Genomic DNA, 23,480 nt, shown 5'->3' with positions numbered 1-23,480 from the left:
TCTTCCTCAGCAAAAAGAGGAGGATTGGCAGCAGATGTTAGCTCAGGGCTAATCTTCCTCAAAAAAAAAAAAATAGTATAATATTGAATATGCTTTTTCAAACTTGACATAAATTCCCAATACCAGACTCTGTTAAACCCCCCTCTTAAGAATCATGTGGTGCAAGTTCTGGAAAGACTGTAAGTTGCATTTGCCTAGAAGAACAATCTGGAAATCCAGGGGCACAGACAGCAGAACTAGGATACATGAGTTTGCAACATAGAATGAAGACATGGTTTCAGGACTTTGTTCAGGGGACGAGATAATGACAGAGAACTAATATTTACTGAGTAATTATTATGTCCCCGGTGCTGAGCTAGGTGTTTCAGTGCGTTATTCAATCTTCACAAACCTTTGAGGATGGTATCATCCTCTCCATTGTACAAATAAAAAAACCAAGGCTTGGAAAAGTAAAATAATTAGCCCAAGTTCTCAGGGCTCATAAGTGACAAGAGCTGAGCTGGGCACCAGCTCTGTCTGCCTCCGTATCCCATGCTCATCTCACTCACCCAAAGACGCCTCTCTCCTGCTTTTCTTTCTTTGTTCTGTACTAAATAAATTGAAAATGTTGTTCTCAATACTTGGTTGCTGCAATAAGCGCCATTTCTTCTAATCGCTCCCCTTTTACATTCTTTTTTAATACACTGACTTTCAAATAAACAGGAAAGCTACTCATAAATGAAATGGGGATCCTGGCTGTCACTTTGCTTCTTTCCAGAAAGCAAGAGCACTTCAAGCCTGATGAAGTTTAATGCTTGCTGTAAATCCAAGAAAGAAATGAATGAGCACAAATTTAAATTGCCCAACCCAGAGTCTGGCCACATGGGGCACACGGGAGCCACATTGCATCACTGTATTATCCGTTATTGAGAGAGGAGCCTGCAATTAACAAAGCAATCTAGGTTAACCAGGTTAACATCGCTGGGAGAGCGACTCATGTTCTCCGGCTTTCTGGAAGCTCATCCAAGCTCAAGCTGTCCCTGGGTTCTTTGGCTTTGCGTCATGAAGGGCGTTGATTTGATCAATTACATTGCCGCTGCCTAATTAGGAAGCATGGCCACACTTGCCCATCAGTTTCAAGAGATTAAACTTGGGCTCCTGACTGCTGACCAATTTTCGTAGCTGGAAGTCCCTGTACCTTTCATCCTAAATCTATACCAAGCTCCCCAGAGTTAATCATAACAGCGTTTAGCCCAGATAGTTGGGTCTCCACGGTCCCTGCATTACAATGCAGATTATTTTGTGACAGTTCCTCGGGTTGACAACCTGCTGCTTTTCCACACGTGCCAGGCATCACCTGTCACAAAGCACGGTCGCCCTCGCCCTTTTGTTTGAGTTCCCAGCATCTCAAGAAGGGAAGAACGTAAAACTTTCATTTTAGACATGAGGAAAGGAACTTCACAGAAACGACCTCAACTAAGTTTAGTCGTCCTTTTTTTAAAAAGTAACATTTATTGGGTTAGTTTTGTCTTATTGCAAGAAGTTATACATGCTCGTTGTAGAAAATGTAGAAGATACAGAAAAACAAAAGAAGATAATAAAAAGCCATCCTCCAAACAGAGCCACTGAAATATTTAATGCATATTTATACTATTTCGTCACTTGCTCTTTGTCTTTTGATACATTATGAGCATTTTTCCAGTCATATTCACTAATTTAATCTTTAATAGTTGAGTTGTACGGATCATTAAACCAATCGCTTATGTTGGATATTTGGGATTGTTTCCAATTTTGGGTTATGATAAGTCATGTGGCAATAAAAGCCTTGTATCTAAATAATAATCACTAACATTATTGAGTACTTATTATGTCTCAGGTGCTGTACTTAGTGTTTTATATGTATTATCTAGTTTAACCCTCCCAAGAATCCCATGGACAAATAATATTACCTCCATTTTACGATGTGGAAACTGAGGCCTCGAGAGTTTAAGTAACTTGCCCATGGTGACATAGATAATGACTCCAGAGCAAGCACCTTTTACCACTAAGATAAATTCTTAGAATTTTAATTGCAGGGTAACTAAATACGTAAAATTCTAAGATCTCAGAGTCATATTACCCAATTGCCCTCCAGAAAGCATATCCCAATTTGTATTCTCACCATCAGGGTATGAATGCTCATTTACTTTGCATCATCACCAACCTGGGGCACTATTAAATTGTATTATTCATTAGAGAAATGAAGCCCCGACTTCTGAGCTTATTCGTGCTCTTCACAGCACGCAAGCAACACAGTTCCTGATTGAAAGATTGATTTTCTTTAAATCAATGGTTCTTATCCTTTTTTTTGGTACATGGGCCCCTTTGAGAAGCTGATGGAAGCTATGAAGCAGCCACACAGAAAATGCACGTATGTATATCCAGTAACCCCTTCATTTTCAGGGGTTCACAGCCACCATTAGGAACTCCTGTGCTTGCTAGAGGATTGATACATCAACAACTTTAAAATTAAAAGCAGGACTAATAAACCCAGTCAAATGCTGGTTTAACCAGACTGTTCTTTTTAACAATCCTGCAGCATACGGAACCAGATTAGAAGAGGCTGGAATAAAATGCCCAGGCACCAAAATGGTGCATTTGCCATGTGAGGGGGAGGTACCTAGGTTAAGACTCTCCCCTGAGGTCGTGCTGTCCTCCTCCAAACCTCAGAGCAGAGGGATGGCCCGGCACCAGCCTGCCTCCATGTGTGCACTTCAGCAGACGCTGAAGAACAAGTCTAGGATCCTCCTGCCAAATGCACTTCTTTACACGCTGGTGTTCTTCGTTATCTCCGCGCACATCCTGCTCCTTTATCATCTGGAAAGCCTCCTTCCAGATCAGTCAAATGTCCACCAGCCCAGCCCACCCCGTCCCGTCACGAGCAGTGGATAAGGACAAGGATGGAGGGGAGCATGAGGGCCAGGGCCTCGCCCACCCATCTGCTATGAATGCTGCTATGCCCAGCACAGTTTTCTGGGAGCCCTCCTTGGCCTGAGCACATGCTTCTGGCAGTAATAGGGGCGATTTTTCATAATGATCCATCGAGGCTCAGTGACATTTGCAGAATTAGAGAGGTGGAACATCTGGTCCCAGCCTGCAAGGAAGGAGGTAGACAGAGGAATTAGCATTCTTGAGTGAATTGCCCTGTTAGTTAGATGACCCAGCAGAGAATGTAGCTCCATCTGCATGGACAGGCCAGGGCTGCCAGACCACCGTGAGACATACACAAAGAATGCAGGTGGCCTCTTGAGCTGGAACCTTGCCACCCATCCAGGGCCATCTTTGGGGTCTCATTTTGCACAAGGCCACCACGTCCATGTCAGGAATATAGGAAGGAGTGGTGATGGGAAAGAGGGCTGTTCTGCCCTTTTATTGCCTGGCTTAATTTTATCTTTTGATCTCTATTTATTTTTTTTTTCTCCATCCTATGAGAACTTTGCCCTATCCTCTTGCTTTTGTTCTTGGCACGACCCACCTGCAGATGATGGAAGAATTTGTGAGTTAAACATCCCTTCTCCCTCCACCTTCTTGGGTCTCCAGGACTTACTTTCACAAGGCCAGGAGATGGCAGAAGCGTGACTTCAATGCTAAATAATTATGGTTCCTCCTGGACTTGGCTGGGAAGATGAGTCATCTGAAACTAGTATATTTGCACCCCAACCCGGCTCATCTTTTTCCCCTTGTGCAGTGCATGCCCCTGTGGAATCTGCTCCACTTTCTTAAATGTCCTTTCAGTCCTTGGTTTCTTGGTGGTCCGTCTCACAAGGTCAAAACAGCAGAAGATGGGAGACGGGAGCCTGTGGGTTGTAATGAGACCCTAATACTTAATAGATCCATGACTCAGAGCAAATTACTTCTCTTCTAAGCCTCAGTTTCAACATTTTCAAAATGGAGATGATGCCCGTACCTCCCACATAGAATTGTTTTGGGTACTAAGTGAGATTATGCATGCTAGGGGTTAGATACAGTGCTTACTGCCTATAAACCCTCAATAGATGATTGCTGCTATTATTGTTGTTGTTGTTGTTGTTATTGTTATTAAATTCAGATCACTGCCATCTTCTGTATTTTCTTTGAAAACACCATCAAGATTGAGTCGATTTCTAACTGTCGTGAGAGTCAGCACGCATTCTCCACCTTCCTTGTGATCAGGACACTGTGTAGGACATCAGGCCTCCTCTCTCAGGAACTAAATGAACTAAGTTACCAGCCCTCTGAAACACACTTGCCCTGTTGCCACTGCAGCCTCACCCACAAAGGGGGTGCAATGCCCCGCCCTTCCAGCTTCTGTCTCCTCAAAACGTATGAAGATGGAATCCATTTTGCAGGGAACTTCTCTGAAAGTGGCGATGTCAAATAGCATCTCCTTCCCAAACTAGCACCCACGCACATCTCTCCATCCTACTGTAACCAGCACCTCCTGGTTTTCTTCTAGGCATCTCCAACCGAAACTTCCGGGGAAGTGACAAGTCTCCAGTCTGTGGGAATCAGCCTTGAGGTAGCAGAAAGATCAGTTGCTCTGAGGTCAGGCCTGGAATTGAATATTGTCTCTACCACTATGTAATCTTGAGCAATTTCCTTAATCACTGCAAGCCATAGTTTTTTCATCCATAACATGGGCATAATAATTGTATTCACCTCATAGGCTTGTGGAGACGGAATAAAATAATGAGTGAAATCTCCTTGCTTCCCTAATCAAATATTAACCTCCTGGATTAAGTGCTAAGCCAGTTCCAGGTACCCAGGAGATGTTCAATAAAGACTTGCTATAAAGTGGAACAAAACCTGGGGACTTTCCTCTGAGAGCTGTAATCTAAAAACTAACATCAAACTGAGAAGGGAGCATTGATTTACATGGAAAGATGTGGAGAAAATGGTATTTTCAGAAAATCTAGATTTTCTTTGAGGAAAGGAACTGTCTTTGGGAAAATATCTTAGTTAGAGTTGAAGGTGGAAGGGGAAACCTACCCTCCACCCTCACCACCCCCGTCTCTCTTCTCCCCATTTCCCTCAACAAGGCTGATGGCAAAGCTACCAAAAGGAAGAATAGAAATGCGTACCTTGAAAAAAAAAACAAGATTTTGGGCCAGCCCCCAGGGCCTAATGATTAAGTTTAGCACACTCTGCCTCAGCAGCCCAGGTTCGGTTCCCAGGTGCAGACCTATCCTGCTCTGTTAGTGGCCATGCTATGCTGGCGGCCCACATACTAAAAAATAGAGGAAGATTGGCACAGATGTTAGCTTAGGGCAAATCTTCCTCAGCAAAAAAAAAGAAGAAGATGATTTTGGAACTCTTGGAGCAATCTGGGAAGAGAGGAAGTGAGATGGGAGAGCACAAGGAGGACCTCAGGGAGCCCAGCATTAAGTAGAGCTCCAAATGCTGTGTGTGGGTGATTGTCCTCTTGTGGAATCATTGCCTCAAGGTGGTATAAGCAGAGCAGGCTGTCAAGGGAAATGGAGCCCAAGCAGCAGGAGAGGAGGAACGAAGTTAGTCCTTCTGTCCCACTCCAGGAATGCAGAGACTTTGAAGGAGGGCTCTGGACTTCCCAGGGTTATGGAAAAGGGACACTCAAGACAATCTCACTCAGCTCTCAAGGGGCAGTAAGGTCCCCAGTGGACGTCTGGGCTACACATATATAAATAGCATAGGTGGTAAATATTCCACACCTCCAGTCCCTTCTTCATGGAAATTCTCAGCAAACATTCTCGCATGGTGGCAGCAAGCCCAGCCAGCTCTCTGTCCTACAGGCCGTCTTTGAGTTGAGCACTGAATTATCCACCTGTTAAGTTTCCTGGTGGTGAGGAGCCTTCAAGCTCCGAGAAAGGGCAGGAATTTCAGGGTCATTTTATGGCATGCTTAACTGGACCTAGACTGAGAAGCAAGACAAAGCCCCACTTGCTAAGATCTGGAGAGCGGCATGTATTCAGCAGCAAAGACTAATCATCTCATTATACAATATTCATGATACCAGCGATGTGCCTGGCTCTCAGGAAATGAAAAGGCAGGAGAGGGCTCTGGTGAGAAGACAAGACAGCCTGGAGACAGCGGGCTGGCATCACTCACTCTGTGGTCGAGAAACTCTACCTGCAGGCGACAAGGAAAACATGGCCCCGAGATGTGGCAGTCTCAGGAGCCACACAAGTGGAAAGGAGACGCAGCACTCCCAGGCCCAACCCAAACCTGGCAAACCAGTTTGGAAATAAGGAAAAGTTTTGATTAACACCAGCCAAAGGACAGAACAGAGGGATGAGTGAGAAAGAGGAGGGCTGGGGAATCAGTGGACAGCTGCTGAGGGAAGGGATGAAAGGCATTGCACGGACCCTAAGGGCCCAAGTGGCCCAGTCTGGGCATTTTACCATTTATTCCCTAAGGCCAGTCATTGTCCCTGTTCCCTCAGGGAGCCTTTCATCCAAACGCATGAGGCCTCTCAGCCCGCCAGCCCACCAGCAGTTTCATCTGCCCCCTTAGAAGGAAGGACCAAGTGTTGCAAAGCCTGTTTGTTCTAGGCTCAAAGACACTCTGGCTGCAGGTATATTGGTACCTTCTCTCCTCATTTTCATCCCACCTCTAAAATGGTGTGAACAGGGGCCGGCCCCGTGGCCGAGTGGTTAAGTCCACGCACTCTGCTTCGGTGGCCCAGGGTTTTGCCAGTTCAAATCCTGGGCGTGGACATGGCACCACTCATCAAGCCATGCTGAGATGGCGTCCCACATGCCACAACTAGAAGGACCCACAACTAAAAATACACAACTGTGTACTGGGGGGCTTTGGGGAGAAAAAGGAAAAATAAAATCTTTACAATGGGGTGAACACAAAGCTTAGAATCGGAGCAGGAGGGGGCCTGGTAGCTAATGCAACACCTTCATTTCATACACGAAGAAACGGGGGCCCAGAAAGGTGATGTGCCCATTTAAAGGTCTGCCAGCTGCCAGCCCTAGGCTGGCTCTTTTTCCCCCTATATTCTCAAATTCTCAATCTCTCTCTCTCTCTAACTACAAAGGCGATGATTGTTCATTGCAGAAATAATTTTAAATACAAAGTGAAAAATCTTCCCATAAACCCATCCTCCAGAGAGAACCACTATGAATGATGTGGTGTATATTCTCCTAGATTTTTTTTTCTGTGAACATACTAATACACACACACACACACACACACACACACTTTTTTCATAAAAATCAGATCATACTAGGCCTTCTCTTCTGAAATTTGATCTTTTCTATTTACTTCTGTCATGGACCTCATTCCATGTAGACTTCCCATTCTAATAGATGTATGGTTTTTCATTATGTGAATGGTACATGGTTTATTTCACAATCCTCTGTTATTGGAATTTAGGTAATTTCCCATCCCGGGGGGAACACTTGTGCAATTCCTTGTATTTTATCTTTGCTCCCTTTTAAGAGTACTTCTGTAGGATAAATTCCTGGATGTGGAGTACTTAGAGCAAAAGCTATGCTCATTTTAATTTTATTGGATAATGCAAATTTTCCACTCAAAACTTGTGCCCCCACCCAGAATACATGAAAATGTCTGTTTTCCCATATCTTTGCCAAATTGAGCATAAGCAATTTTTAAATATCTCCCAAACTAATAGACCCAAAATATTTTGCTGCTGCTTTTTTTTTTTGGAAGATTGGCCCTGAGCTAACACCTGTTGCCAATCTTCCTCTCTTTTTTTTAATTTTCCCTCCCCAAAGCTCCAGCACATACTTGTATGTTCTAGTTGTAAGTCATTCTAGTTCTTGTATGTGTCACGCTGCCACACCATGGCTTGATGAGCGGTGTATAGGTCCGCGCCCAGGATCTGAACTGGTGATCCCCGGGCAGCCAAAGCAGAGCACGAGAACTTAACCACTCCGCCGCGGGGCTGGCCCCATTTTGCTGCTTTTTAACTTGCATTATTTATTTTGTAAAGGAATTTCATTATGTTTTCATTAATTTCATTGGCTGTCCATTGTACTTTTTCTTGTTATTTGCTTATTCATATGGTTTGCTTATTTTCTGAGTTATTGTTTGCTTATTGATTTGAAAGAGAGCTTTGTGTATTAGAAATATCATTCCTTTTACTGTCATTTGAATTACAAATATTCCTCTCAATTCTTCTTCTAACTTTGTTTTTGAATTTTACAACCTTATAAAATGTCTAATCAAACTCAACAATACTTTTCTTTATGGATCATGAACTTGCATCATGCTTAAAATGGTCTTTTCTATTTCAAAAATCACAAAAATATTCACTTATATCTTCTAATATTTTAATAATTTTTATACTTAAAATCTTGGATCCATCTGAGTTTATTTTGATGTAAGAAATAAAGTAGGGATCCAGCTTTATTTATTTTCAAGCAGCTAGCCTGTTGTCTCAACACTGCTTATAGAATAACCTCTTTTTTCCCCACAAACATTGAAATGGCATGTAAAATTCTCATGGATATTTGGCTCTCTTTCTAAACTATATAATTTCATTGATCTATTTGCATTTTCTTGCACTTCCTGCCCTAGTATATTTTTTATTACTGTAATCTTATGATAGGTTTTAATATCTGTAGGGGTGTGTTTACTCATCTTCCCAATACTACCCCCACCATTCTTCTTTATGTATTTTTAATTGACCTGGCTATTTTTTTCATGGTTATTCTTCGATATTCCAGAATCTTCCATATATTTAGTTTAGGATCATTTAGTTTCCCCTCTTTGCCCCCTCACCCAATAAAACACCTGTTGACATTTTAATGAGATTGTCTTGAATTTACAGATTAATTTGGGGAGAAATGAAGCTGTCTTGGAGAGAAACTTCCTGTACTAAAGGAAGCTATGTTTCTCCATTTAACATGTCTTCTTTTTATGCCCCTTTATAAAGTTTTATAGCTTCCTTCACAGAGGTCCCACCAATACTCAGTGTCTAAAAGGGTTCTGCACAGAAAATGCTATTTCCAGTGAGATCAAAGCATGGAACACACTCAGTTTGGCATCAAAGATGGACCCCTAAGATGGACCCCAAGAAACCACTCCATCCCATCTGCTCCCAACCCTGGGCCTAAGCTAGAAGGCAGCTTTCTCCTGGAAGCTGGAATGGGTCCATCAATTAATCAGTGGGTAACTGATGGCAGTGACCGTATGCCTAGTCCTGTGCTACAAGGACAGGACAGAGATCCCATCTTCCAGGAGCTTTGATGCTGCCTAATGACACAGTGGCACATCCCTTAAGAATGGCGTTCCATATTAACCCACGTGCTATGGACTCTGTTTTGATAGGAGATAAAGGAGAAGAGGCCTGGAGCAGTCAGGAAAGGTTTCAGGAAGGAGATGCGAACTGAACTGGGCATTGGCATGTGGTTACCATTTAAATAAATAAAGAAGAGGAAGGGGCAAAGTAGAAGCAAGGAAATCACTCCACAACCATTTATTCTGCACCGACTCTGAACCCGATTCTAGGCTAGGCACATGAAGACGAGGTGACGTGCTCAACAAATATTTATGCACATTCACTATAAGCCAAGCTCTGGGTTAGGTGCTAGAGAAACCAAGACGAGTAAGACTGACTCCGGCCTGGAGGAGCCTATAAACAAGGGAAACAGGCTCTTAAATAAGTAAGTCCAACAGTTGTTGTGATAGAAATCTGTGGAGAGAATATCAGAGACTCTTAATCTGGTGACCGTGCACCTCCTGGGTACCACAGATGGGATTCAGTGGGTCTGTGAGCCCCTGAAATTATATGATGCTAGATTATCTGCATTACCAGCACTGTCAGGTTAAGAACCACTGGGGTAGAGTGACACAAAACTCTTGGCTTCTAGATACTTGTGTTTTAATGGCCAGATAAAATATATGTAAAGATGCCATTACAAGTAACAAGCAAACAATTTTAGCCTTCCCACAGCCCAGAAGTGTGCTAAGAGTTCAGAGGCAATATTGTCTGTTGAGGAAACTGCCCAGCTTTGCGACCAGGCAGATGTGGGTTTGAATCCCAGCTCTACCATCTAATAGCTCTGTGACATTGGATGAGTTCCGTATACTCAGAGACTCGATTTCCACATCTGTAAATTGAGAATGGAGAATTACAGAACCCAGGCCACTCTCCTGCCTATGGGGAAGGTGAAACGAGGAAGGTGTGCAGGTCAGCTGGATCTTAGCAGGTCTTTGAGACCTGCTCATTCCTTCCTCCTGCTTTCACACTTCAGAGGAAGCTGGGCATTGTGGGCTGTGGTTACGAGAAGGAAGAATTTGAGCCAGGCCTGGAAAGGATCGAGAGGAGGAGGGGAAAGGAGAGGGAATCTCACACCAGTGCACAGTGTGGATAAAGGGAAAAGAGCCAGAAAAGTCCATTCACATTGCGAAGAATCAGTCCATTGCAGCCAAGTTGAGCAGCCTAAGTAGTTTGAACTTTATCCTATAAACTGTAGGAGCTGCTGGGGGGTTTGGGGCAAGGGAGTCAGTCCCATGGTGACGTGGCTCTCAGCCCAGCCTCTGCTCATCCACAAATCCCAAGATACCCCAGGAAAGCAATTTTAAAAATAAAACTGTAACGTGGGTGAAGGCAACGCTTCTCATCCCAGGACCTTGTTAAAAAGCAGATTCTGATTCACTGGGTCACTGGGACCCTGCATTTCTAACAAGCACCCAGGTGCTAGTGCTTCTGTTTATCCATGAACCTCACTCTGAGGAGCCAGGGGCTAATATATTTCAGTTTTATTATTTTTATTACTATTATTATTCATGTAACACATGTTGGCTGAGTGCCTATCACGTGTCAGGCGCTGCACTAGGCACTGGGGAGAGAGAGAAAAATCAGACCTGAACTCTCTTTTCTAAAAGCTCACAGACTAATCAAAGGAGATGAGCCATAGCCCTAAGCAACTGTAATTCAAGGTAGAAAGTGATAAATGCCATATTTCAGGTTCAGATAAAGGGCTTTGAAATTCAGCAAAGAGAGAGATTATTCCCAATTGAAGGAGAAATTTCCTGGTGTTTAAGGAGATGAATAGAAGCTTCTTTTTCTTATTATTAAACAATGAATAAGAACCCAGACTTCAGAGTTGGATTTTAATCCTAGCTCTACCACTTACTAGACATGTGACTTTGTTAATCTCTTAAACCTCAGTTTTCTCATCTGTAAAATGAGGTACAATGATAGCAGGGCTGCTGGAAGGACTGTGTGAGTGAGGGTTTGTAAACATGGTGCCTAATAACTGGTTTCCAGTCCATTGCAAAGGGTGCCTCTGGTGATTATGATTGTTTTCAGCATTTGCTTTAAAACTTAACATGGGTCTGTAGGCCCCAAAGATATTGTTTGTGTTAGACAACTTTATGATCTCATTCCAGGATTAAGTGGCAAATAAAAATGGAAAAACCTCTCAGGGAATTTCCAGATCCAAGGAGACCTTTACAAAGCTGGTGCTGAAAGAATTAGCAACTATTTTAAATTTTTCAAGTTTTTATTGGGCCAAACCATTTCAGCTAGGGAGACGTGGCTTGGCTGTAGCTGTAGCCAAACGCTCCTAATAAGAGCCATGCTGAAAAGGAGCTCCACTCTATTTACAAGCCAAGCAAAATGGTTCTACCACTGGCTCCCCTGAGGTCATCGGGTTTGTCTGATGCTGAAATAAGTCAAAGCAAATTTATAACCCGAGAGTCCCATAATGTCAAAGCCCAGAGTGATTTCACAAACCACCCAGCCCTGGGGGGGACCAGATAAATGATGCTTTGGGTCCCTAAGCCTTGCTGCAGTCTCCAAACCCACCCATTCGTCATTCTTTCAATCAATGTTTAATGAAGGCCTATGGTTGGAGGAATACATAAGGAATAAAGAGGGCCCCCCTTTCTGCCCCACAGTAAAGGGATAAGGGTAGGAGACCCCCAGGCACATCAGGAACTAACAGAAGAGGCTGCTGGGCTTAAAGAAAGATCTCATTTCAAACCTCTCTCTCTTACCTGTGTGTGACGTTGGGCAAGCACTGCCCTCTGTTGGTGCCTCCGTTTCTTCATCTGTAAAGTCGCGATAATCCCACTTTGCTCATAAAGCCATTATGGGCACTAAATGAAATAGAATATGAGAAAGTTGGTTGACACATAACAAGGACCCAATAACACAGTATCTTTTGGGTTGTTTTTTATTTTTTAAATAATATTCATTAGACTTTTCCCAATTACAAAAGTAATTCATGGTTATGGCGAAAATTTTGGAAAATACCAAAAAATACAGAGAAGGAAAATTCACCATAATTCCAACACCCAAGGATAAACACTCTTGATGTTTCTTCCACGTGTATCCTTCCCGTCCTTTATACACATCAACACATATATTTTGTTTCCTCATGAGCTATAGGGGTCGTGACTAAGAGCCTCTGTTAGAGGCTGCATGGATTCAAATTCTAACTCCCTCATCCACTAGCTCTGTACCTCGAGCAGCTTACCTTCCATTCCCGCTGACATAACAGCCATGGCCTCCAGGGTGCATGCAGGCTGGATGCTCAGTCACCAATCAGTGCCGTAGACAACAGTGTGGAATGGCGCCCCGTAGAGCTGCGCAGGGCAGAGTCATGCCAGGCTGCCTTGGGAACAGTGACTGGCATAAGAATGGTTACGCATCCAGCCTGGTGGCTGGCACAGAGTAGGAGCCTGTGAAATGATAGGTACTACTCTACAAACATGCCCAGTGGTTTTGAAGAGTGGAGGTTCACAGAGGGTTGAGACTTTGTGTTCACTCTTCAGATGCGTTGTTTGTCACCTTAAGGATGACCTGCTGGAACCACATCCAGCCAAGAAATGCTTCTCCCTGTGCTGACCCTCCTCAGCCTTAGCCTCGGATCCTTGCACTTCCCGGACCCTTAAAATCACCCTCAGGCAGGCAAAGCCCAAGAGGAGTGGGTGAGCTCATTGCAACATCTGCTGGCCCCTTTAACCCTCCCGGCTCAAGCTCCACCTCCTAATCGCCCCACCCATGTATCAAGCTTTCCACCCCTGTAAGCCCTTTCAGAAGTGCTGTCTCGTTTCATCTACTTAAAAGCCTCAGTAAAATGCTACCAAGAGGCATCAGAGTGGAACCATGGGCCTCTGCAAGTGGTTTCCCAGGGCTGCGCCTATACTCTGCTCAGATTCACTCCAGATTTGGGTGATATGCAAGAGAGCTTGAAATGGCATCCAGAGAAGGCACAAGAAACTCTGAGGCACATATTCAGTCAATCAGTCAGTCACTGAGCAAATATTTATTTAGCACCCACTATGTGCCAGGGGCTGGGTTCTCCAGTGAGAAAGTTATTCCCTGTTCACTTGCCTTCCAATCCTTTAGGTTCCTCAAAGAGAATTTCCTCTCCATCTAGGGTCAGCAAGTCTTCAATATGCCTCAACCCCTGCTAATCTCCCTTTTTGAAAAAGAGAGAGCAGGCCTCAGGTCCACCACTGACTGGAGCAATGCAGAAGTACTAATATCATTTTGTTTTCATCTTATTTTTCTGTATCATGACATTCTATTTATAACAAATGATGCAGGTTTTAGAATAGTGATAGAAAGCTTCCTTTTAAAAAAAAAGTTTAGTTTCGATACCAAAAGTAAATTAATTTAAAGAAAAGTGTTAAGTTATTGGTGGTCCAGGTGGGAGGCCTACTGATGTTTAGGAAGCCTAGACTTGAGATGAGTGAGTATTAACCATTTGGGGCTTGCTGACCCCTTCAAGCCCATATAGACAGCTATGCATCCTCCCCCAGAAAAATGCGTGAACATCCGGTACAATTTCAGCAGGTTCAAGAACCGCCTGGAGCCCATACTTGGGCACGTATTGGGAAGAACAGCAAGGTGAGGGTCTCAAGCCTGGTCAACACATTTCATCTCATCCTCTTTGCCACCTCTCACCTTTGTAGCTGTAGTTATGGCAATAACAGCAGTGCTGGCAGTAGGAAAGGTAGCAGTGTTTGCAGCAGGTAGAATTGCTATACTTACTGACTGCCTTCAATGTGGCAGGCACTTACCATCCTAAGCGCGTCTCATCCGTGCAGAAAAGAACTATCACCATCCGGATAGGGAGGCAGCTGCTACTTCTTCAAGTGGCTTCTCCAAGGTCACACAGCCGGGAAGCCAGAGCTAGGATGTGAACCCAGATCTACCAACCTGTGACGCCTGAACAAGTCCTTAACCACTAAACTACTCTGCCTCAATGAATGTTTGTTGAATAAAAGAATGGCAATTTGAGCAGGTCCTGGCAGCCATGATGCCATTCACCAGCTAAATTACATCAACCAAGTCACTCACCCTCACTGAGTTTCCATTAAGGAAGGAGGTTTCCCAGTCCTGGCAAGCCATGATGCTGAGACGCATGGCAAGGAGCATTGGACCGTTTCATGAGCAAGAGAAGTGGAGCCAAGCTCAGGGACATGCCCAGCAAGTTAGTGGCCATGTCAAAGAGCCCAGCACAGCCTTGACTTCCAGCAGAGAGCAGGCCTTCCAGGAATCCGCATTTCCTGTTAAGATTTGCTCCCCTTTCCCTGGCAGCTTCGTTGGCCCCCAAAGGTCTGTTTGAGTGCCCATGGAAAAAGATCCCTGTCACCAATTCTCTTTCATGCCAGAGAGGCTCAGCGCCTTCCCTAATTAACCACGGGTTCTTGGCTCCCACCAGGGCAGGCAGCCTAGCAAACAGAGCCCCTAATCCCAGTAGCTACTGTGCTGCTGAGGGGAGAGGGAGGACGGAAGGGGCCGAAATATGTGTGGAATCCAAGGCGCCCAGCAGTCCAGTCCCGGAGCCACACTGCCCCTCTGTGGTGGGTCTAGAGAAGCAGGCACGCCCCGCAGGCATGGGCAGGATTTCCATCACCGGCTTCACGGACACTGAATTTTAAGGCTGGACAGGACTCAGATGACACCAGTCAACTACAGGAGGGAAACTAAGGCCCAGAAAGAGAAAGCAATTTAACGATAGATCGAGTTACCAAACATAGTTTCCACCCATAGGTTTCCTGTAATTAGATTTCCAGCCCAATCAGTGATTCACAGGAATAATAATTATTATTTGGTTAATTAGCATTAATGCAGAGTTGATTTGTGTGGCAGGCACCCGGTACGCAGAATGCTAATAAGGACTTTACACATTTTATCTTGCTTAATCCTCACAGTAGCCCAGAGAGATGGGTACTATGATTAGCTCCTTTTACTGATGAGGAAACTGAGGCTCAGGGATAGTCTGAAACTTGCTCAAGATCTCATGGCTGCTGGTGAGAGAGCCAGGATTCTATCCGAAGGAGTCCAATTCTGACAAGAAAAGGACTCCCTGTCAGAAGTCACTGAGGGCTTGCTGGGGTGGGGGTGGGGGGCTGGGGAGAAGTGGTTCCATGCTGGGGGGTATGGGAGGACCAGATAAAACGGAATGCAAATGGAACAAGAGGACCGGCGAGATGACTAGTCATTATCCAGCTTCCAGACAAGCGAGGATTCAAAACTGATGGCACCCAGAGTTGTGGCGCTGTAAGGAAAATATCATGCTCCTACACAGTCGACGGGAGGGTAAATGGGTCCCCCCGGTTCAGAAGGCAATTTGGCTAGCTGTCACTACTTAAATGTGCAACTGACCCAGGGAATCCTCGTGTAGGAAATTATCCTACAGAAACATTCAAACGTACAAAAAAGCAAAATGCAGACGAGTTTTCGTTACCGCAATTTGTAACCGCCAAAAATGGAAGCCACCTGCTTGACCATCGTTAGGAGAGAGTTAAGTAAACTACTATATATCCAGACAGAAGGAGGGAGTGTCCCGACATGGGGAAATGTCTTGTATATATTCTAAACAAAGAATACATCTTCCAAGCAATTTGGGGAAACGTATGTGTATGATGCCATAAAAACAATCTAAAAGGATAAAAACAAAGCTGTTAACCCTGGCCCCCTCTACTTGAATGGAGAAAGAATTTTCACTCTATATTTTATATATATTTTTTGTAATGTATAATTTTTTAATTTTTTATTTATTTATTTATTTATTTTTTGAGGAAGATTAGCCCTGAGCTAATGTCTGCCACCAATCCTCCTCTTTTTGCTGGCCCTGAGCTAACATCCATGCCTACCTTCCTCTACTTTATATGTGGGATGCCTACCACAGCATGGCTTGACAAGGAGTGACACGTCCACACCCAGGATCCCAACTGGTGAACCCCGGGCCACCGAAGCAGAACATGTGAACTTAACCACTGTGCCACCGGGTCAGCTCCCTGTAATGTGTAATTTTTTTTAATCCACTTTTTAAATTTTAAGTAAGTGAGGCTTTTTAAATAGACTTTATTTTTTAGAGCAGTTTTAGGTTCACACCCACACTGACAGGATGGTGCTGAGATTTCCCATACACCCCCACCTCCTCACATGCACAGCCTGCCTGGTTATCAACATCCCCACCCAGAGTGGTACATTTGTTACAATTGATGAACCTACACCGATGCATCAAAAGCACCCAGAGTCCGCAGTTCACATTGTGGCTCACTCTTGCTGCTGTAAATTTTATGGGTTTGGACAAATGTATAATGCTGTGTATCCACAACTATAGTCTCATACCAACTAGTTTCATGGCCCTAAAAATCCTCTGTGCTCCACCTACTCATCCCTCCATGTGTCACTTTTGTAATAAAAATACACAAATCGGGAGAGGAAAAGAAAAGAAAAGAAGATGTGGTTCCTGCCCAGAAGGAATTTATAGCCTGGGTGGTAAACAGGATTCAGCCAGCCCTGGGGTGGCTCAAGAACGTCAATGGGCAAACAATAAAATAACAGATAAGACCTGATTGTATACTTTCTGTGGCCACGAACAAAGAAGTCAGCCTGAGCTGGGTGGGGTTAATGAAAACAGAGTTCCTGGAGGAGGGCAATGACTGAGCCAGGATATACAGTGTCTTTGAAAAATGGCCATCATTATATTATTATTCTCAAGGTGCCAGATCCTGTGTCAAGTATTTTACATGGATATTTTCATGTATTTAAAATTACCCTATGAAACGGATATTGCCCCCATTTTATGGATGAGAAAATTGAGCCCGAGGGGGCCAATTAACTTTTCTAAAGTCAAACAGCCAATACACACAAAAAAGGGACTCAAAACCAGGTCTATGTGATCCCAAACCCTGTGCTCAAGCCACTGGGCAACACTGCCTAAATCAGCCAAGGGCAAAGAATGACCTTCCCAGAGGAACAAGCAGCTCAGGGAGCCCAAACTCAAAATGTGGCTGTAAATTTTTGCCCACAAGAAAAGTTGGCTTCATCCTCTAACCTGTGGCTGAATACTTCTCATGGCCGCGGTCTTGGAGAGCACTTTATAAGAAAATTAAAGCAAAGATCCAGCCCGTCTTTGTTCTTAACAAGGCACTTCCAGTGTGATGGAGGTGAAGAAGAACCTAGAAAGAAATGGCACTTGATCACAGGGACAGAGTGACATTTGTGCCCCTCTCATGGTACTCATCAGGAGCTCAGTATTTGTGGAATGAATGAATGAATGTATAAAATGTAAATAGCTACAACTATCATATTCTGGCGTCCTGATCCGTAAAGTGGGGCCAACAGTAATACTTTCGTCAAGGGATTGTGATAATTAAGGGAGCTAACAGTGTAAAGAGTTTAGCACAGGACCTGTACAGAGCACACACACAATATAAATCGTGGCTCTGATGAACATTAGCTGTTAGCATTATTGTTATTTGTGTATCCTTTAAAAGTGCCGGTCCCTCAGGATACCTCCCCATTAAGCCATGTATTGCCTATTGCACTACCTAGGGTTGGCAAGCAAAGCTACAAGTTTGCCTTCAGCCAGCGTGCTCTCCTGCTCTGGATCCTTCCCACCTTTGGCCATGACTATCGTTGTGTGCCCAGCCTCCATCCTGGGACCTACATGTCCTCATTAAGGTGGTGTGCCTACCCGCACACACACTCATCAGCATTTACCCTCCAGGGTAACGCACAAGCTTTATCTCCCTCTCTCCACTTCTCCCCAGAATTTATTCTCCAGTTTCCCATTTTATCAAAACCAGTTCCTATGCCCTTCAGACCCAGTGACAGAAACAAGTGCATCCCTGTGGACAGAGACAACTCATCCATCATGGTTACTAGGTGTTCAGATGTCATATTTGCATTTCAGCTAGGACCTTCCCCACAGTGTCTTAATCCAAAGGAGTATCTGGGATGGTGGGACGAACACCTAAGGTGCAGGCCTTGTCACAAATACGACCACAAGGTGGCTGCCCCACTAACAGCAAACAGAACGGAGCCCCACGTTTCCCACATTTACCCTGAGTTGAGAAGACAGCCTGTACTTGTAATTAGCACTTGCCTCCGGCTATGGATGACCTTTCCAAATTCAGCCCCTCTGGCTTCACCCAGCACCAGGAGCCCAGCCACCAACCCTGGGTTACTAAGCAGAGAAGCAGGAGGCTCCCTGTAACAACAGGCCAAACCTATTCAAAAGGAGAAGTGCTACGGGGAGAAAATCAAGTGCAATCCAAAATCAAAGACTTGGACTCTTGTAGCATCTGTGCCACCGCGGTGGGATCTTCAGCCACTCCCTGGGTCTCGCATCATCATCTGCAAAACAAAGAGGTTGAACTTCCGGATTTCTAACATCCCTCCCATTCAGATATTCCAGAGGCACATGCTCTTCAGTCAACAAACGGATTCGAAGATGATCCCAAAGACCAGGCCCTTGGGAAGCTCACAGTCTAACAGAGGAGCTAAGACAGGAATACGAAAGTCGAAAGTTGCTGTACCTCAGGCCAAGTCGCAGGGTTAGGGACATGGTTTGAAGTTATGTTCTGTAAAGTATAATCCCATTTTTTTAAATATTTAAGTATGTACATATAACAGAAAAAAAATCAGGCAGTGTATGCACTTTGCATTGCAGAGTCATGCATGCTTTTAAAATATTTTTTCTTTTGTTTTTGCTTTTTTATGTTTTCTCATTTTCCACAAAGGGTATTATTAATAGTATTTTTTTAAAAATATATTTTTAATTCGAACAGAATTTAGTTTAAATCCCAGCAATATTACAAACATGCTGTGTGACCCGGGGCAACTCACTTAACCTCTCCAGTCTCAGCTGCCTTTGCATTTACCATGAAAATTGTTTTTAATTTAATATGGCCATAAAATGTTTTTGGACCGCAAATGCAGAAGGATGAGTTAATCATGTTTCTCAATTCATAATAGCCCGGTGTCGTGGGTCCCCGCCAGGCCTCTCTCTTATGTTATTGATTTATTTCCTTTTATTCGCATTCCCCATTCTCATTTCCATCTGCCTCCATCCTTAGGCAACCCTTTTGTGTTTGATAATGTATTTTTTAATTTGAAAGTGTTTTTGCAAAATGCGTGGGATTGTTTGGTGCGTAACTTAAACAGAATTATGTTATAAATCTCATTCTGTTTCCTACTTTTTTCACAAAGAACAATGTATTTAAGATCTTTCCATATGGCTGGATGGACATTGTCATCCAGGGCCTCTAAGCACTGCATAATTGCTATACTACACATCAACCCCACAATACCTTTCCATAATTCCCAGAGAGGGACACCCAGGTTTCTCCAACTCTCTGTCACCATAAACAGCACTGCCCTGAGCATGCTCAGACACATCCCCGTATGGACCCACGTAAAATTTCTTTGAGATCTATGTCCTAGAGCAGAATTGCTGGGTCAAGAGGTCTGTGTATACTTAACAGGACCAAGTGGTGCCAGAGTCTCTTCCAGGTCTTCAGAGTCTGTGCCCTGACCAGCCATACAGAAGGCTCCCATGTCCCCACACCCCGCCTACATTTGGCACTATCCAGCTTCCTAATTTTTGCCAGCCTGACAGATACATTACATCTCTTAGTCGTTTTCATTTTAATTTATTTGACTGTCTAATATGTTGAGCATCTTGGTATATGCTCATGATGGGTTTCCTGTTTTGTAAATTGGCTGTTTGTTTCCTTTGCCCACGTTTCTACAGGGAGTGCTGTCTCTCTTGTTGATCTGCCAGAGTTCCTTATATACTCTAAATACCACCTCTTGACTATCTTAGACACTGTAAATATCTTCTCCCACCCTTGCCTCCGAGTGCATCTTTTTGAGCTATTCGGTTGTTTTTCTTCACCTAGATCAAAAAGATCGTCCTTTTCTTTGTCTTCTTTTACCTTTAAAGTTTTACCATTCCCATTTAGGTCTTTAATACATCTCATATTTGCCAGGGAAATAAATCAGCGCCTACTTCAGGGCGTTTTGTGAAGGCTGAAATAATCTAGGAGAAGCTCCTGGCACAGGACCCCCGACCCAAGAGCTGGGCAATTGTGGGTGATGATTATTATCATTTGAATAGAAAGCGGTAAGCGCCGCCCTAGGAAAGCTAGAGATCTAGGAGCTTCGGGGCTGTTGAGCTAGATCAGAAAGGTTTTATGGGCGAAGGGGCCGTTATCAAGGTTGGCCCTAAAAATGAATGTAGGATTCATTTATTTTGAGATGGAAAGGCGAGCATTCCAGGCAGAGGAACTGGCCTGGGCAAAGGCCTGGCGGCCAAAATGCTGCCCGTTGACGATGCTTAGGCGGAGCACACGGAGGAGAGGTTCTGACTACTCACAAACCGCTGTCTGTCTTTCTGCCCGTGCCCACCCCACCCCCTCCCCGCTGCAGGCTCCCTGTTCTCCACCCTGAAGGCCCCCGACGCCGTGTTCAAGGTGGTGTTCTGGCTGGGCTACTTCAACAGCTGCCTCAACCCCATCATCTACCCGTGCTCCAGCAAGGAGTTCAAGCGCGCCTTCGTGCGCATCCTCGGGTGCCAGTGCCGCGGCCGCCGCCGCCGCCGTCGCCGTCGCCGCCTGGGCGGCTGCGCCTACACCTACCGGCCGTGGACGCGCGGCGGCTCGCTGGAGCGCTCGCAGTCGCGCAAGGACTCGCTGGACGACAGCGGCAGCTGCCTGAGCGGCAGCCAGCGGACCCTGCCCTCGGCCTCGCCGAGCCCCGGCTACCTGGGCCGCGGCGCGGCGCCGCCCGTCGAGCTGTGCGCCTTCCCGGAGTGGAAGGCGCCCGGCGCGCTCCTGAGCCTGCCCGCGCCCGAGCCCCCCGGCCGCCGCGGCCGCCCCGACGCGGGCCCGCTCTTCACCTTCAGGCTCCTGGCCGAGCCCGAGAGCCCCGGGACCGACGCGGGCTGCGAGGCCGCGGCCGACGTGGCCAACGGGCAGCCGGGCTTCAAAGCCAACATGCCCCTGGCGCCCGGGCAGTGTTAGGGGTCCGCGCCCGCTCCCTGTCCCCGGGGAGGACAGCATCGTGGGGGGCGGGCGGGGCGGAGGGGCAGGGCCGTGTTGGCGCCGGGTAGACGCGGGCCCCAGGGGGAGACAGGGCGGGGAGAGGGCCAGCTGCTTTTCTGGCAGGGGCATGGGTGCCAGGTACAGCGTGGAGAGCTGGGCCCAGCATGCTGAGAGCCCGGGGCCCCGACGCCGGCCGGGATTTCGTCTCTCTCTCTCTGTACATATATCCACAAGTCCCTGTGTCCATGTATTTAACCGTGGGTACACGTGCGTGTGTCTGTGCGGTGTACGTGTGGTCTGCATGTGTGCGTGAGTGGGGCCGCCCGCGCGGGGCAGAGCGAGTGTGCGCCCAGGAGAGAGCGGGGCCGTCGTCTGTCTGGTGACTTCGTATCTCTCAAGCCCCTCCTTTTACTTCCCTGAACGATGGCACTTGGGCGGGGGTGGAAACACAGTCGGACATTAAAGGTCAATTCTCCTGTGCGGCTTCGAGTAGTCTGTGAAGTGGGTGGGAGGCAGGGTCTGCAGTTTCCTTTTCGTTCCTCTTCGGGGTTGCCCGGTCCCTTCGGCCGGTCCTGCGGGCCACGGATGTGCTGGCCCCGCCTGGCCCCTTTTCTGCCTTTGCCGTTACTGCCCTCCAGGGCTAAACAGATCTGACCCTGTGGCTGAAAGTGACTCCCTGGACTTGTCCCATGAATCCTGCTTGCCTGCTTTTTTTTTTTTAACATTTTGTTTTTTAAGATTTTTATTTTTTTCCTTTTTCTCCCCAAAGCCTCCCGGTACATAGTTGTATATTCTTCGTTGTGGGTCCTTCTAGTTGTGGCATGTGGGACGCTGCCTCAGCATGGTTTGATGAGCAGTGCCATGTCCGCGCCCAGGATTCAAACCAACGAAACACTGGGCCACCTACAGCCTACAGTGGGGCATGCAAACTTAACCACTCAGCCGGGGGCCAGCCTCTGCTTGCCTGCTTTTGACCCTTAGCAGTATCTAAACCCTCCTGCTGTGGGCAACACTGGGCAACGTGTCACCTGGCCCTGATCCCTGGGACCCCAGTCCTGGCTGGGGCTCCCTGGCCAGCATCCTAGGTGGACCTGTCCGGTGAGAGGGGATGGGAGCCCCGCTGAGAGATGGGCTGGGGCTGACTCCCTTCACCTCCTCCCAGCATCCCTAGAGCAAACACTCTGTTCTTTGGGCCCATGGAACCTGAAAAAGAAATCCAGACTGCAGAATTTTCTGGATAAGATATGGGTCTGTGTGGCCAAGCAACACACATGGGCACAAGAACCCTCCTGAGCGCTCCTGATTGACAAGCCTGCCTGAGAAAGTCAGGCAGAGAGGGGGAGCCCCCCTTGGAGAAGGTAACCTCGGTTCTGGTTTCAGCCCTGCTACCAACTTACTGTGCCACCTGGAGAAAGTCACATCCTCTCTCTAGATCGTGGTTTCCCATCTGCGTAATGATAGGATTGATTCTAAGGTCTTTCCTGCCTCTGAAAGCCTCCAATTTGCTAAAAGAATAAAGGTTGGAGAACAAAACAAGCAGCATTTTTCTTTGCTGATATTCAAAAAAAAGCGTGAGAGGAACCCACCTCAATCCCTGTCTCTTCCCGCTTTGCTTTTTCTAAGTTGAGCTTCATAATTTCTCAAATGGCAAGAGCCTCTTTTAGTAATATTAGCACATCAATCATTTATTCTACAAATAATTGAAATAGAAAATGCCTTAAGGGGGGAGGGGCAGTCATTCATGTAGCTGAAAAGTGTAGGAGCATCAAGCATGGCTGGATCCAGGGGCTTAAAGAAGACTGCCAGCTTGCTCACAGGCTCTCACTCTTTCATTGAGCTTCCATCTTTTAGCTCTGCTTTTTTTTATATGTTACTCCTGTTTCCTTTATGCAAATAGCTTTCTCACACCATTCTTACACCTTGAAAACCCCTCAAAAGGAGAAATAACATTTCCCAGCAGTTCTACCAAAAAAAAAAAAAAAAGTCCTGGGAAGCTAGAGTTCTGTATCACAGACCCCTTTGAGACTCTGATGAAAGCTATAGATATTCCTTCCAGAAAAATGCGCATATAAAAAAATTTACAGGGGCCAGCCCCCTGGCCAAGTGGTTAAGTTTGTGCACTCTGCTGCGGCAGCCCGGGGTTTCGCCGGTTCGAATCGTGGGCGCAGACATGGCACTGCTTGTCAGGCCACACTGAGGCGGCGTCCCACATGCCACAGCTAGAATGA

The 23,480-nt window shown here is 45.8% G+C and overlaps 1 protein-coding gene and 1 long non-coding RNA gene across 2 annotated transcripts in view; one reads left to right on the top strand and one right to left on the bottom strand.

Moving 5' to 3' along the window:
- ADRA1B (adrenoceptor alpha 1B) overlaps positions 1-21,732 on the top strand; it is a 48,028-nt gene extending 26,296 nt beyond the window's left edge. The window contains exon 2 of the mRNA XM_070569133.1: positions 20,639-21,732. Within this exon, the coding sequence (XP_070425234.1) occupies positions 20,639-21,231 (593 nt within the window). The 3' untranslated portion in view covers positions 21,232-21,732. The remainder of the gene's footprint in view (positions 1-20,638) is intronic.
- On the bottom strand, positions 1,469-12,934 carry LOC139075063 (uncharacterized). The gene is made up of 3 exons (XR_011525096.1): positions 12,435-12,934; positions 11,953-12,054; positions 1,469-3,112 (listed from the first exon to the last, which is right to left on the bottom strand). It is a non-coding gene; the product is annotated as an uncharacterized lncRNA (long non-coding RNA).
- Positions 21,733-23,480: the final 1,748 nt, after the last annotated feature.

This window comes from Equus przewalskii, chromosome 13 (genome assembly GCF_037783145.1).
Source record: "Equus przewalskii isolate Varuska chromosome 13, EquPr2, whole genome shotgun sequence".
Taxonomy (NCBI): Eukaryota; Metazoa; Chordata; class Mammalia; order Perissodactyla; family Equidae; genus Equus; species Equus przewalskii.
Note: the sequence above shows the minus strand (reverse complement) of the source record. Positions and strands in the feature narration are given on the sequence as shown.